General features: G+C 39.6%; 1 protein-coding gene across 3 annotated transcripts in view; it reads right to left on the bottom strand.

Annotated features, from left to right (window-relative positions):
* Positions 1-8,103: 8,103 nt before the first annotated feature.
* prdm6 (PR domain containing 6) overlaps positions 8,104-12,336 on the bottom strand; it is a 56,571-nt gene continuing 52,338 nt past the window's right edge. Inside the window, exon 9 of one of the 3 annotated variants that reach the window (XM_034596792.1) lies at positions 8,104-8,319. In XM_034596792.1, coding sequence (XP_034452683.1) covers positions 8,205-8,319 — 115 coding nt within the window. In that variant the 3' untranslated portion in view covers positions 8,104-8,204. The remainder of the gene's footprint in view (positions 8,320-12,336) is intronic. The other 2 variants (XM_034596795.1, XM_034596793.1) reach the window with 2 other exon arrangements.

Genomic DNA, 12,336 nt, shown 5'->3' with positions numbered 1-12,336 from the left:
GAGTGAGATGAAATATGTTAATTAGTGAATTTCATCCATCCCTCTGTTTCCAGATTGATTCATTCATAACTGAAGTTTCTTTCAAGGATGTAAAAGCAAATAAAAAAACAAACTACTCGAGAGCATTGAAACAAAACGTTAACTTTAAATAAATGAATTAAACAATTAAAAATTAAGACTACATTTTTTTTTTCTTTGAATCATTTCAGTTAAATAAAATCAAAACCTTTTTTTTTTTCTTGGCACGTTAAGAATTAAAACATTTTTCAAATGCAGCGTTTTCATTTCTCTTCATGTTTCATTTTACACTTTATTTTGTTTATTTAACTGAAATATTGAAATATTCAGCTGATAAATATTTGCTACATTCATTTAGTTTCATGAGTTCCACAAAAACTACAAATGAGTTGTTTATTTGAAGTGAAAATGCTGAAATCTTCAAGTTCTAACGTCTCATTCATCGACGTTTATAGTTTTTCATGTTCTTGATCAAAATATAAAATTGAAACAGATGTTTTTTCAGTTTTATTATATTTCATGGACCAAACAATTGAAATATTGATTTATAAACAAATTGAGTGAAGTGAACGTGAGATAAATCAGGTGGAGTCAAATTTACTGGATTATCAAAATAATCAACTTTAATTCAAGAAACATTCAAATAACTTCGAGGATTAATATCTGAACGGTTTCTGATTCATATTCTGTGAATCTATTCAAATCTGTGTTTTTGTCTTGTTGATGTTTTTGAAACAAACTTGTTTTGTACTTTTGTCACATCGATGTCAAACCGATTGATTCTCAGTTCCTGGACTCAAACATGAAACATGAACTAAATGATTTTAGAGAAAGTTGTGAACTGTTGGTTATGTTTGTTCTTTTCATCCTGTTTGTTGATGTTGATGAAAAGTGTTTGTCCGACAGCAGGGGGCGCTGCAGCTTCAGCTCTGACTTAGAAACACTGTGAACTTTAATTTATTATCTTTTATCATCAGAGCAGAGACGACTGTTAATGTGGAATAAATTATTTTATGATAAAATCTGCTGAGTTGTGTCGTTAATATTTGTTTTTATATTTATCTGTTTTAATAAAGTTATTAAAGAACAAAGACACAAAAAAACATTGAATTTATTTACTCGTCCTCGTTCATTTTTGTTTATTGTAAAAGTTTAAATGTTTTAGTTTATTGTATTTAAATTAGAATTAAATAAATAATTAAAGCTTTGATTAATTTCTACAGTGAAAGAATTTTAGAATAATTTTTTATAAAAGCACAAAAAACATCACAAAATAAACAACAATTTAAAGCTGTAAATGTAAATATGATGATTCAAATTTAATAATGAATCTACGAGCATATTAATTTAAGTATTAAATATGTTAATATTTTACTCTTGGTATTTTTATTGTTATTATTCCACCTCCTTATTTTAAATAACAGAAGTAACAAAGTAAAAATACATGAACATGTTGTATATTCAAACTTTGACTTGTGTTGAAAGTACAGAAGTATTATGATCATTGTGTATTTTATATATTACATGTTAACATTCTCCTTTTCAGAAACAACATTAAAAATTAAACGATATAAAAAAATGTTACATTAAAAGTATTATAGTTAAAAGTAAAACTTTATAAAGAAACAAAGTGTTTCAGGTGAAAATGTAAAGTGAGAAGAAGCAGCGTGACACATGACACGTGTTATCACATGTACAACAACATGTTAACACAGATGTTTTGACATGTGGCTCCTCAGTGCTGATGGTGAACAGATGTTTGGAGGAGGAGGAGGAGGAGGAGGAGGAGGAGGAAGATAACGAGAGAGGAGGAGCTAAGAGAGAAAACACACTTTTATATTCACCTGTGAGGACGACAAGATGAAATTGTTCTGTTAAACTCATCTCATCAGAGACGTCACACATGTAAACACACAAATAACATGTAAACACACAAATAACATGTAAACACACAAATAACATGTAAACACACAAATAACATGTAAACACACAAATAACATGTAAACACACAAATAACATGAAAACACACAAATAACATGTAAACACACAAATAACATGTAAACACACAAATAACATGTAAACACACAAATAACATGTAAACACACAAATAACATGTAAACACACAAATAACATGTAAACACACAAATAACATGAAAACACACAAATAGCATGTAAACACACAAATAACATGTAAACACACAAATAACATGAAAACAGAAAACAAACATGGAAAACTTAATAAAAAGACATTAAATCAAATGTGATTTAAAGAACAGAAATAAACTGATGATTCTTCTTTGAGTTTATTCCAAATATAAAATTATTCCCTGGAGACTTTCTGAAGACGTTAAGTTCACGACCCTAAAAGAAGTGTTTAGTGATGTAGCTGTGACCTTTGACCTTCGGGCACCGGAATCGAACCGTTGATCCGTGAGTCGAGTGTTTGGACCAAAGTTGAAGAAATTCCCTCGAAGCGTTTTCCAGATGTTTCGTCCACAGAAGAAAGAAACAGACGGACGACCTGAGAACATGAAGCATCCGACCACTAGGTGTCACTGTTTGTTTTAATCTGAAACACACACACACACACACACACACACACACACACACACACACACACACACACACACACACACCGGGTCTTGTTAACAACAGTCTTCAGATTTTCTCACAGTGAAACGTTTCCACCTTCAATGTGTTTCCAATTATGAATCTGAAAAAATAAAACGTCTGCAGCTTCGTGTCTAATTGGTTTTGAACACGTGACCTCTGCTTAATATCCTCCACCCCCCCCCCCCCCCCCCCCCCCCACTCGACCCCCGACGGGCATTCCACTTAAAACAAACCATTACATCCATTAAACAGTGAAACACGAGTTTTCCTGATCCTCGACGCAGACGAATCGCTGACGTCACATTTTCTACACGATCGTCTTTTCCTTTCTGAAGCTGCAGCGGTTGATAAAAACTCCCACCACGTCCACCAGGGGGCAGAATAACTGAGTCACGTTTATGTGTTTGTGTCCTGAAATCATTTCTACCTTTGCTTAAGTGTAAATTTAACTTATTTGTGGGCAGAATTTATTTAAATTGTTGTTGGTGGAGCCCGAAACAGGAGCTAAAAGAGAGAATTAAATTAGCTCTTTGTTTATCGTGTCTTTGTCTTTAAACGTGTGTTTGTTTAAACGGCAGGAAAATAAAGTTTGTGTCTGAAACCTTCAGATTCCCCAGAGACCAGATTTATGGGGTCGTGATGTCGTCGCTCTGTGAAACATCTGGACTGAGACACAGCTGCAGGAATCTGATCGGAACTGAATTTCAAATCATCTACAAATATGGTTTTAATTTGCAACAATTACAACTTTACACAAGAACTGAAAATCTAAATTGATCAAAACAAAAGACACAACCTCTGCTCCAGATGAATTATTGTGTTGTGAACTTTAAATATTCTTCATCATTCTCTCTTCTTGTTGGAAACTTCTCTCAATTTTAACAGTTAGAAATAATTGCTCCTCCTCAGCTTCGTTTCTCGGTTCTTCTTCTTTCGACTCGTGATCCAAACGACAACTTCCACTTCTCTCTCGTGTGATTTGATTCAGACTCATTCACATAAATAAACAGAGCCGGAGAGACGTGAGACTTCGGCTGTTCGGCCTCTGGGTTCGGATCCGGTTCCCACGGTCGAAAAACAGCGATGATTGATGTCTGAAAACTGCGATTGTGTTTGTTTTGGTGAATTTGTCGAATCCTCGAAGGAATAATCTGAAATCAGAAAGTGGAAAGTCCAGTTTGTGTTTGTAGACGGAGCTGAGGTCAAGGCAGAGTGTGTGTGTGTCTGTGTGTGTGTGTCTGTGTGTGTGTGTGTGTGTGTGTCTGTGTGTGTGTGTGTGTGTGTGTGCGTGTGTGTCTCTGTGTGTGTGTGTGTGTCTGTGAGTGTGTGTGTGTTATTAGCAGTAAGTAGAGGCAGCTGTTTTCGCTGTGTGAGTTTATAAAAATCTTTCGTCCAATACGATCGATCAAACTCAAACTTTTCTCTTAAAGACGATAAACAACGTTGTCGTCACTTTTTTCCTCGTGAACATCGCGTGTTTTTTTTAAACGCCGTCAAACTGCGACGGATCAGCGACGTCACAAATAACCCGATTCTTCACCGGGAGAAGGAAGCGTTCTTCTGCTTTGGCTTCGCTTTCCGGTCCCGGAGTTTACGTACATTTTTATCAACAATCTCTGCCACGAAAAAACTTACGAAGAGTGACGCGGAGCCATCAATAACGTTATTTTTTTTTTCTGTCCACAACAATCGAGAGACAAAAGTTGTTTGTTCGCTGATTTAAAGCAAGAAAACAATAAAATTAAAGAAAACAAAACAATAAACATAACGTATCTTGTGTCCAGGTTCTTTCAGGCGTCTGCGAAGATTCTGCGATTTTGTCTGAAACGTCGCATTAATCTTTTCTGTGCGAAATAAACACTGTTGAGTGTAAAACAAGGAAAACTAATCGTGAACCTGAGTAAAGAATAAAATCACAGCGAGTCACTGAGAAGAATCAAAACTGGAGTTCAGCTTTATTTCCTCTGGAACAACGTCTTTTTGGTTTTTGATCTCATTTTGTCATTCGTTTAGAAAAAGAGACGAAATCATGCAAACAAGTGAATTCATCAGTTTGACTCGATTCTGTCATTTTACACAGGAAATGATTATCTTCATCTTCATCATCATCATCATCATCATCATCATCATTTCATCATCATCATCATCATCATCATCATCATCATTTCATCTTCATCATCATCATCTTCATCAGATATGAGCAGGATTCAGTTTCTGTTCTGACAGATTCACGTTTCTGAGGAAAATATTGCTGCATAAATTAATTCATGTTTTTCAGAAAATAAAAACCAATTAAGTTTTTTCTAATTAAAGTTTTAATTTCTGCTGCAGAAACTTCAGTTGTTTGTAAATAGAATCTGAGCGTCTTGTTAATTTCTTCCTATTTTCTCATTAATAAACATTTTTATTCCGAGGAGATGAAAGTTGAACAGGAAGTGAATTTGCTCGAATCTGCTTCTTCATCACGTTTCTGTTTCAGTCAAATTGTTTCACTTCGTAATAAAATCCCATCATTTGTATTTTTCTCTGAACAGAAGCGAATCATCTGCTTGTTTTTAGAAAAGAGACGTTTCACTGACGAAGACGTTTTCTCTTTCGGTCACGAACACGTCTGAGTCGGAACGTTTCACCAAACACGTGAGAAATAAAAGATTAAACATCATTTATGATTCCTGCATTTTTACAAATTCACTTTTAAATTAAAGAATAAACACTTTTTAAACTTCCAATTTAAAAATAATACTTTTTATTTGTAAATAAAAAACAATTAAAATAATTAATATAATAATTCAATTTAAATATCATATATTTAAATATAATTCATATCATTTTATAATTATTTACTGTTAAATTATCAATATTATTTGTGTGTGTGGAGACGTAGAAAACTTTAAATCAATGTGTTATCAAATTTGAAAAAGTGCAAAAGAATCTGCGATTGTTAGAATAATATTATATATTATATATATAATATTATATATACAATATTATTATTATATATTATATATATATATCTATATATATATAATATACTGTGACAGACGTGTGTGATGAAAGTGAAACGTTTTCCTGCAGTGAAACGTTTGAACCTCTGTGTTTTCTTTGGGAGGAGAAGTTACAGTTTTCAGATTATTGTCTTTATTAAAGCTTTTTAACTCTCAGGCACAAACACCGATCTGGTGTAACTGTAACTGTAACTGTGACTGTAACTGTAACTGTAACTGTGACTGTGACTGTAACTGTAACTGTAACTGTAACTGTAACTGTGCTTCTTTACGTCTGAGTACAAAGTGTCTCGTCTCGATTCACACGTCTGAGATCAGAGGTTTGAGATTCAAACTCATCGCGTAGCAAACATGAGAATAAAAGAATCTGTGCGACGGAGAGAAGAAGATCAGACGTCGTCTTTAAACTGAAATCACAGAAAACACCAGAAACCTGAAAATGTTTAGAATGAGAAGATGAGAATAAAACATGATTTCAGTAAATTATCAAACTGTGTCATTTAAACAAACAGTTATTTAGGAGCTGTGGGATTATCTCCTCCACCGAGGACGTCCTGTTCAAAGTCTGATTCTGTTTGAAATCCACACAAAGTCTCTTCTGAACGGTCACAGCTGAACGAACTGAGCAGCAGATCCTCGTGGTTCAAAGGTCAAGTGCCCTGAAGTTGAGGAAGGCGTCCCACACGGCTCCGGCCTCGGGCCTCGAGAGTCGTTAAAGCAACACTGAGCAGCTTTCTACCTGAAGCAGCAGCTGGATGGAAGTGAGTCTGATGTCTGGTGTGAACGAGGAGGACGTTTCCGTCTGTGACTCTGGTGAGTTGTTCCATCTCCTGTGAGAACAACTGACTGAGAGTCTCAGCTTCGACTGTCTGAACCAGTCGTCTCTATCTGCAGTGAACGAGCCCAACAGGAAGAATCACAGGCTGCAGGGGGCGCTGTTGCTCAGTAGAACTTCCACAGTGTTGCTTTAACGAGCTGGAGCCGGGACAGAGTTTTCCACATTGTTCTAACTTTCTCAGGAGATATTTTCTGGATCTTGTTATAACTCCGACACATTAATGACGTTCAGATCTTTGAGTTTATAATATTTGTTGCGGATGAACCAGCAGCTGCTTCCTTCCTGTCGGTTCCTCTGGTCTCTACTGAGTGACGATCTAGTTTCTATAAGAAATCACATCCATTATCTCGTCAGTAACTTTCCCCCCCGTCTCCACATCAGAGCTGCAAAACTTAAATAACCAACATTTTAAAAACAAAAGTGCCCGAAGCTCGATATGAGAAGATAAATATAATTTATGTTTCTTTTTGTCCCTTCTTCTTCTTCCTCTTCTTTTTCTTTTCTTTTGTTATTTTTTTTACAATACATACTTCCTGTCTTTTTGTTCGTTTAGTGATGAAAAACTCGGGCGTCGTCCTCGAGCGCTCGTGTCGCCGCTCGTTGTGCATCTCAGTCTGTTTGCTTTGGTCGCGCCGCCTTTGGCATCGCTGTTGCAAAAAGAAAAAAAGAAACCGAGACGTAAAGCTACAGACGGAACCGTCTGAATTTTTTGGTATTTCATTGTTTTTGTCCCGGTTTCAAGAAAAGAGTTTTCTTTGGAGGGAAACGTGACAGATTCCAAAAAGTCTCCAATAAATATCCTGGTCCTCCGTTTTAAAGGTCTGCTGGAAAACAAGGATCTTTGGTTTGGTTGAATCAGGATTCTCTCCAGCAGGATGAGCGTGGCTCCGTCAGTGGAGTCAAAAAGACGTAAACAATCAGTTCATGTTCAGACGCTGGAATCTGAAAACGCTCTCAAGTAACGACGTTCAGGGGGTCGTCCTCTTCGAGACGCCAGGAAAATAAAGAACAGGGAATCGTTTTATCTTTGTACGAACATTAAACTGAGTGAAGCAGCAGGAGGCGGAGTTCCGTGTCCGACCACTGAGGCTACGTCCACACGACTGCGTTTTAGAATCGATGTGTTTTGGTTCTGTATCAGTTTTAGTTCCCGTCCACACTAACAGAAGTTAATCGGTTCTCCATGTTGTGTTCTACTCTGGGAGCTGAGGCCGATGTGTCATCGTTTCTAAACTGTTCCTTCAGACTCAAACTCAAACGGAACCAGCAGCGTTTAAAACCGCTCAGTTTGATTGGCTCTAAAACTTGTTTGGACGTCGGACGAATCTCGGATTTGATGCGTTTTTAAAGGAAAACGTAGTCGTGTGGATGAAGCCTGAGACATGTTCCTGACGTGTTCCTGACGTGTTCTGGAGGTTCTGTATGAGAGAACAAATGTCTGAGTCACTAGTTTTTGGTGGATGAGCTGTAAACAAACAGCAGAAGATGTTCCTGTTGTTGTGAACATGTCGGATCGGGACAATCTGCTGCTGCTTCACAGACACTAACTACACAACAGGAATTAAACCATAATTAAAACTATTTTCATCCAGTAAGTCTCTGAGATCACAGCGTCTCCTCTTGGACAGACGTGAAGCTGCTGGAGGACAGATGATTCACTGGGTCACTGAGGAGGAGGAGGAAGCGTTTTCAGATCCAGCTGCTCGGACGTGGACCAGGACTCAGTCGGGTTAATCCACCTCGATGGACTCGCTGCTCTCGTTCACCGGTTTACACTCGTTGGGAAGACGCTGATGACGGCTGAGCTGAGTGGCCTGCGTGAAGCTGCGGTCGCACCGCTCGCACCTGACACACACACAGAGACACACACAGAGACACACACAGAGACACACACAGAGACACACACAGAGACACACACAGAGATACACACAGAGACACACACAAAGAGAAGAGACCGTGATTAGTTTGAATGTTTGCATCAAGAAAGGTCAGAAAAAAACACAACGTCACACTGTTGAAGAGAACACACACTCTCTCTCTCACACACACACACACAGACACACACTCTCTCACACACACACACACACACACACACACACACACACACACACACACACACACACACACACACACACACACACACACACACACCTGTCTGTTAACTCTAATATCCAGTGACAGTATAAAGTGTGTGTGAGGCCCAGTGGAGCAGAAAGCTGTAATTGTTGCCCTGATCTTCACAACCGGACCAACAAATTACACACACACACACACACACACACACACACACACACACACACACACACACACACACACACACACACACACACACACACACACACTGATAAGGCTGTGTCACTGTCACTTTCAATAGTGAGAGAGAAAAGAGGGAGCTTTTAGTCCGAGCAGGGGGGGGGTGTTAAATGTATGTGTGTGTGTGTGTGTGTGTGTGTGTGTGTGTGTGTGTGTGTGTGTGTGTGTGTGTGTGTGTGTGTGTCGGGGTCTTCAAAGAGAAGCTGTGTTGAGGTATTGGACTCAGCGGCCCCGAAAGAAGACGAACATGCTGTTAGACAGATAGGGGGGGATGGTGTGTGTGTGTGTGTGTGTGTGTCTGTGTGTGTGTGTGTGGGGGGGGGGGGCAGACACATGTATTTATATATATATATATATATATATATATATATAAATACATTAGAACATGAAGTCAACACTGGACTTTTGAAAGATCTTTAAATGTTGTTTCTCTTCAACCTGACGAAGCAGCAGTTTAATAAACAGGAAGTGTCCCAGTTACTGATGAAGAATAAACCAGTTAAACCAGTTTGTTCGTTCCACTGGAGACGCCACAGACTGAATAAAGATGGACGACGACGTCGCTACTGCAGAACAACACCAACAGTTAATGTGTTGATTTGTGAAGAGTTTTTATTTTCACTGATTCAATGATGTGACTTTAACCCGAACGTGCACGTTCACTGAACCATGTGCACGGATGTTGGACGTCCAGTCGGCCCCTGTGTAAAACGTGTCTTCACACATGAAGCACACAGAGTCAGGAAACACCAGGTGAAGACACAAACTCCAGAATCTCACATTTGGTTTCACTGTAAACAAAAGGAAAGAAAGTTCCCATCATGCATCTGGTTCCAGTGGAAGTTGAACTATTGCATGAAAGCGTCTAATGAAACAGGCTTTAGTATCTTTCAGGGAGTTTATATTGAATTATGTTTGTGTGTAAACAGCAGTGGAAACGTTTCGAGCAGATGAGTCTTTCTCATTTTCTCATTTTCTAAATTTCCCTGCAGCAGCAGAAAAAGAAAACAGACGCCTGACGGAGCTCTGCCCTGAAGGTGGATTCACATTCGTCTGTAAATCCACAAAACCACAACAGCCACCGACATCAAAGCTGCTCTGAAGCTCGTCTGTCGCAGGGACTTTTCCAGCAGGACGGACACGAGGACGCGTCTCCTGCAGAACAAAGACGGAGCTGGAATCGGCGCCTGCAGTCGTCTGGATATCGACCAGCCGTCGCTTCTCAGCAGGAAAAATAAGGTTGAGCAGTTTGTCCTTTAATCACTTTCCCTCAAGGATCAGTGAAGTTTGAACTCACCTCTTATCTTCGTCTCCTCTGTTGGACGGGACAGAGGAGACGAAGACAGACGGAGACAAATGTCCAGGACGTCTCCAGTAACAGTGAATTTAAATTTACTGCAGGAGGATTCAGACTAAATCTGATTTTCACTACAAAACGACTCAAACGTTTTTCTTCCTGTGATGTCAAATGTTTCATTTCTTTAAAGACTTTAATTTAAAATCTCTACAACCTCAGCTGAAGGTTCCGTAAATTAATAAAACATCATAAATACAAAAATACTGAAACTGTTAAATTAAATAAATACAAAAATCTGACACATTAGAACATTAAAACAGAAGAAATGAAAAACTGTCTAACAGTAGAACAGTAGAACAGAAGAACAGAAGAACAGTAGGACACTAGAGAAGTAGGACAGTAGGACAGTCTAACAGTAGGACAGTAGAACAGAGGAACAGTAGGACAGTAGGACAGTAGGACAGAACAACAGAAGAACAGAAGAACAGAAGAACAGAAGAACAGTAGAACACTAGAGAAGTAGGACAGTAGAACAGAACAACAGTAGGATAGTAGGACAGTAGGACAGTAGAACAGAAGAACAGTAGGACAGAGGAACAGAGGAACAGAAGAACAGTAGGACAGTAGGACAGTAGAACAGAGGAACAGTAGGACAGAGGAACAGAGGAACAGAAGAACAGTAGGACAGTAGGACAGTAGAACAGAGGAACAGTAGGACAGTAGAACAGTAGGACAGTAGGACAGAACAACAGTAGGAGAGTAGGACAGTAGAACAGTCTTACAGTATGACAGTAGGACAGTAGGACAGTCTAACAGTAGAACAGTAGAACAGTCTTACAGTAGGACAGTAGGACAGTAGAACAGTAGAACAGAACAACAGTAGGATAGTAGGACAGTAGGACAGTAGGACAGTAGGACAGTTGGACAGTAGAACAGAAGAACAGTAGGACAGTAGGAGAGTAGGACAGTAGAACAGAAGAACAGTAGGACAGTAGAACAGTAGGACAGTAGGACAGTCTAACAGTAGAACAGAAGGACAGTAGGACAGTAGGACAGTTGGACAGTGGAACAGTAGGACAGTAGGAGAGTAGGACAGTAGAACAGAACAACAGTAGGATAGTAGAACAGTAGAACAGTCTTACAGGACAGTAGGACAGTAGGACAGTAGAACAGAAGAACAGTAGGACAGTAGGAGAGTAGGACAGTAGGACAGTAGAACAGTCTTACAGGACAGTAGGACAGTAGGACAGTAGAACAGAAGAACAGTAGGACAGTAGAACAGTAGGACAGTAGGAGAGTAGGACAGTAGGACAGTAGAACAGTCTTACAGGACAGTAGGACAGTAGGACAGTAGAACAGAAGAACAGTAGGACAGTAGAACAGTAGGACAGTAGGACAGTCTAACAGTAGAACAGTCTAACAGTAGGACAGTAGGACAGTCTTACAGTAGGACAGTTGGACAGTGGAACCACAGCAGAGCAGAACCAGCAGCAGTCCGACCGGTTCCACACTCCAGCGGTTCTCTGAAAGCTGCCGACCACACACATTCTCCTCAGTGGGAGAATAAAGTTGAGTGTTTTCCTCTTGACAAAGTGACAGTGGCAGCTTTAATTTATCCAAAAGCACAGAACTCCCCGAGGCCATCGACCCAGTAAAGATTTCTGACGCCCGTCCATGATTGTCTTTGTCCCGCTCCGCCTCCACCGAGACTCTGAAGTGCTGATGAAAAGGTTCGGGGGGGTTCCTCCCAGTGCTTATTAAGAACGCTGATTTGCTTTAAGCGGATTTCTCGCTTGTCGTTTCACTTTTTGCTCGGTGATCTCTTGTTCCTCTCGCTCTTCCTCTCGCTCGTTCTTCTCGCCCTTTCGCTCTCGACGTCAATGACGACTTCGGATTCCTCTGATTGCTTATTAAGGACGTTAATTTGTTTCCACCGGTTTTCCCCTGATACGTGTCCTCGCAACTCAAACCCAGCATCTCTCCACTTTCTCCTGTGTCTCGTTCTCTTTGTCCTCGTCCTGAACGCTGACCTCTCGTCCTCTGGGATCGTCCTCGTTGTCTCACGCGCTGACGGGATGACAGCAGTGTCCACAAACCTCTAATTGCAGCGCGGCTCGTCGTCCAATTACATCAGAGTAAGGAAAATGGAAATGAGGGCTGATAGTGAAGCTGTAAAGGTCAGAGGTCACAGCGGCTTTGACAAGAGATGGAACCGAATATTCCCACGTCCGCAGAGGATCATGAATAATGGA

The sequence above is a fragment of the Hippoglossus hippoglossus genome, chromosome 9 (assembly GCF_009819705.1).
Source record: "Hippoglossus hippoglossus isolate fHipHip1 chromosome 9, fHipHip1.pri, whole genome shotgun sequence".
In the NCBI taxonomy this organism is placed as follows: domain Eukaryota; kingdom Metazoa; phylum Chordata; class Actinopteri; order Pleuronectiformes; family Pleuronectidae; genus Hippoglossus; species Hippoglossus hippoglossus.
Note: the sequence above shows the minus strand (reverse complement) of the source record. Positions and strands in the feature narration are given on the sequence as shown.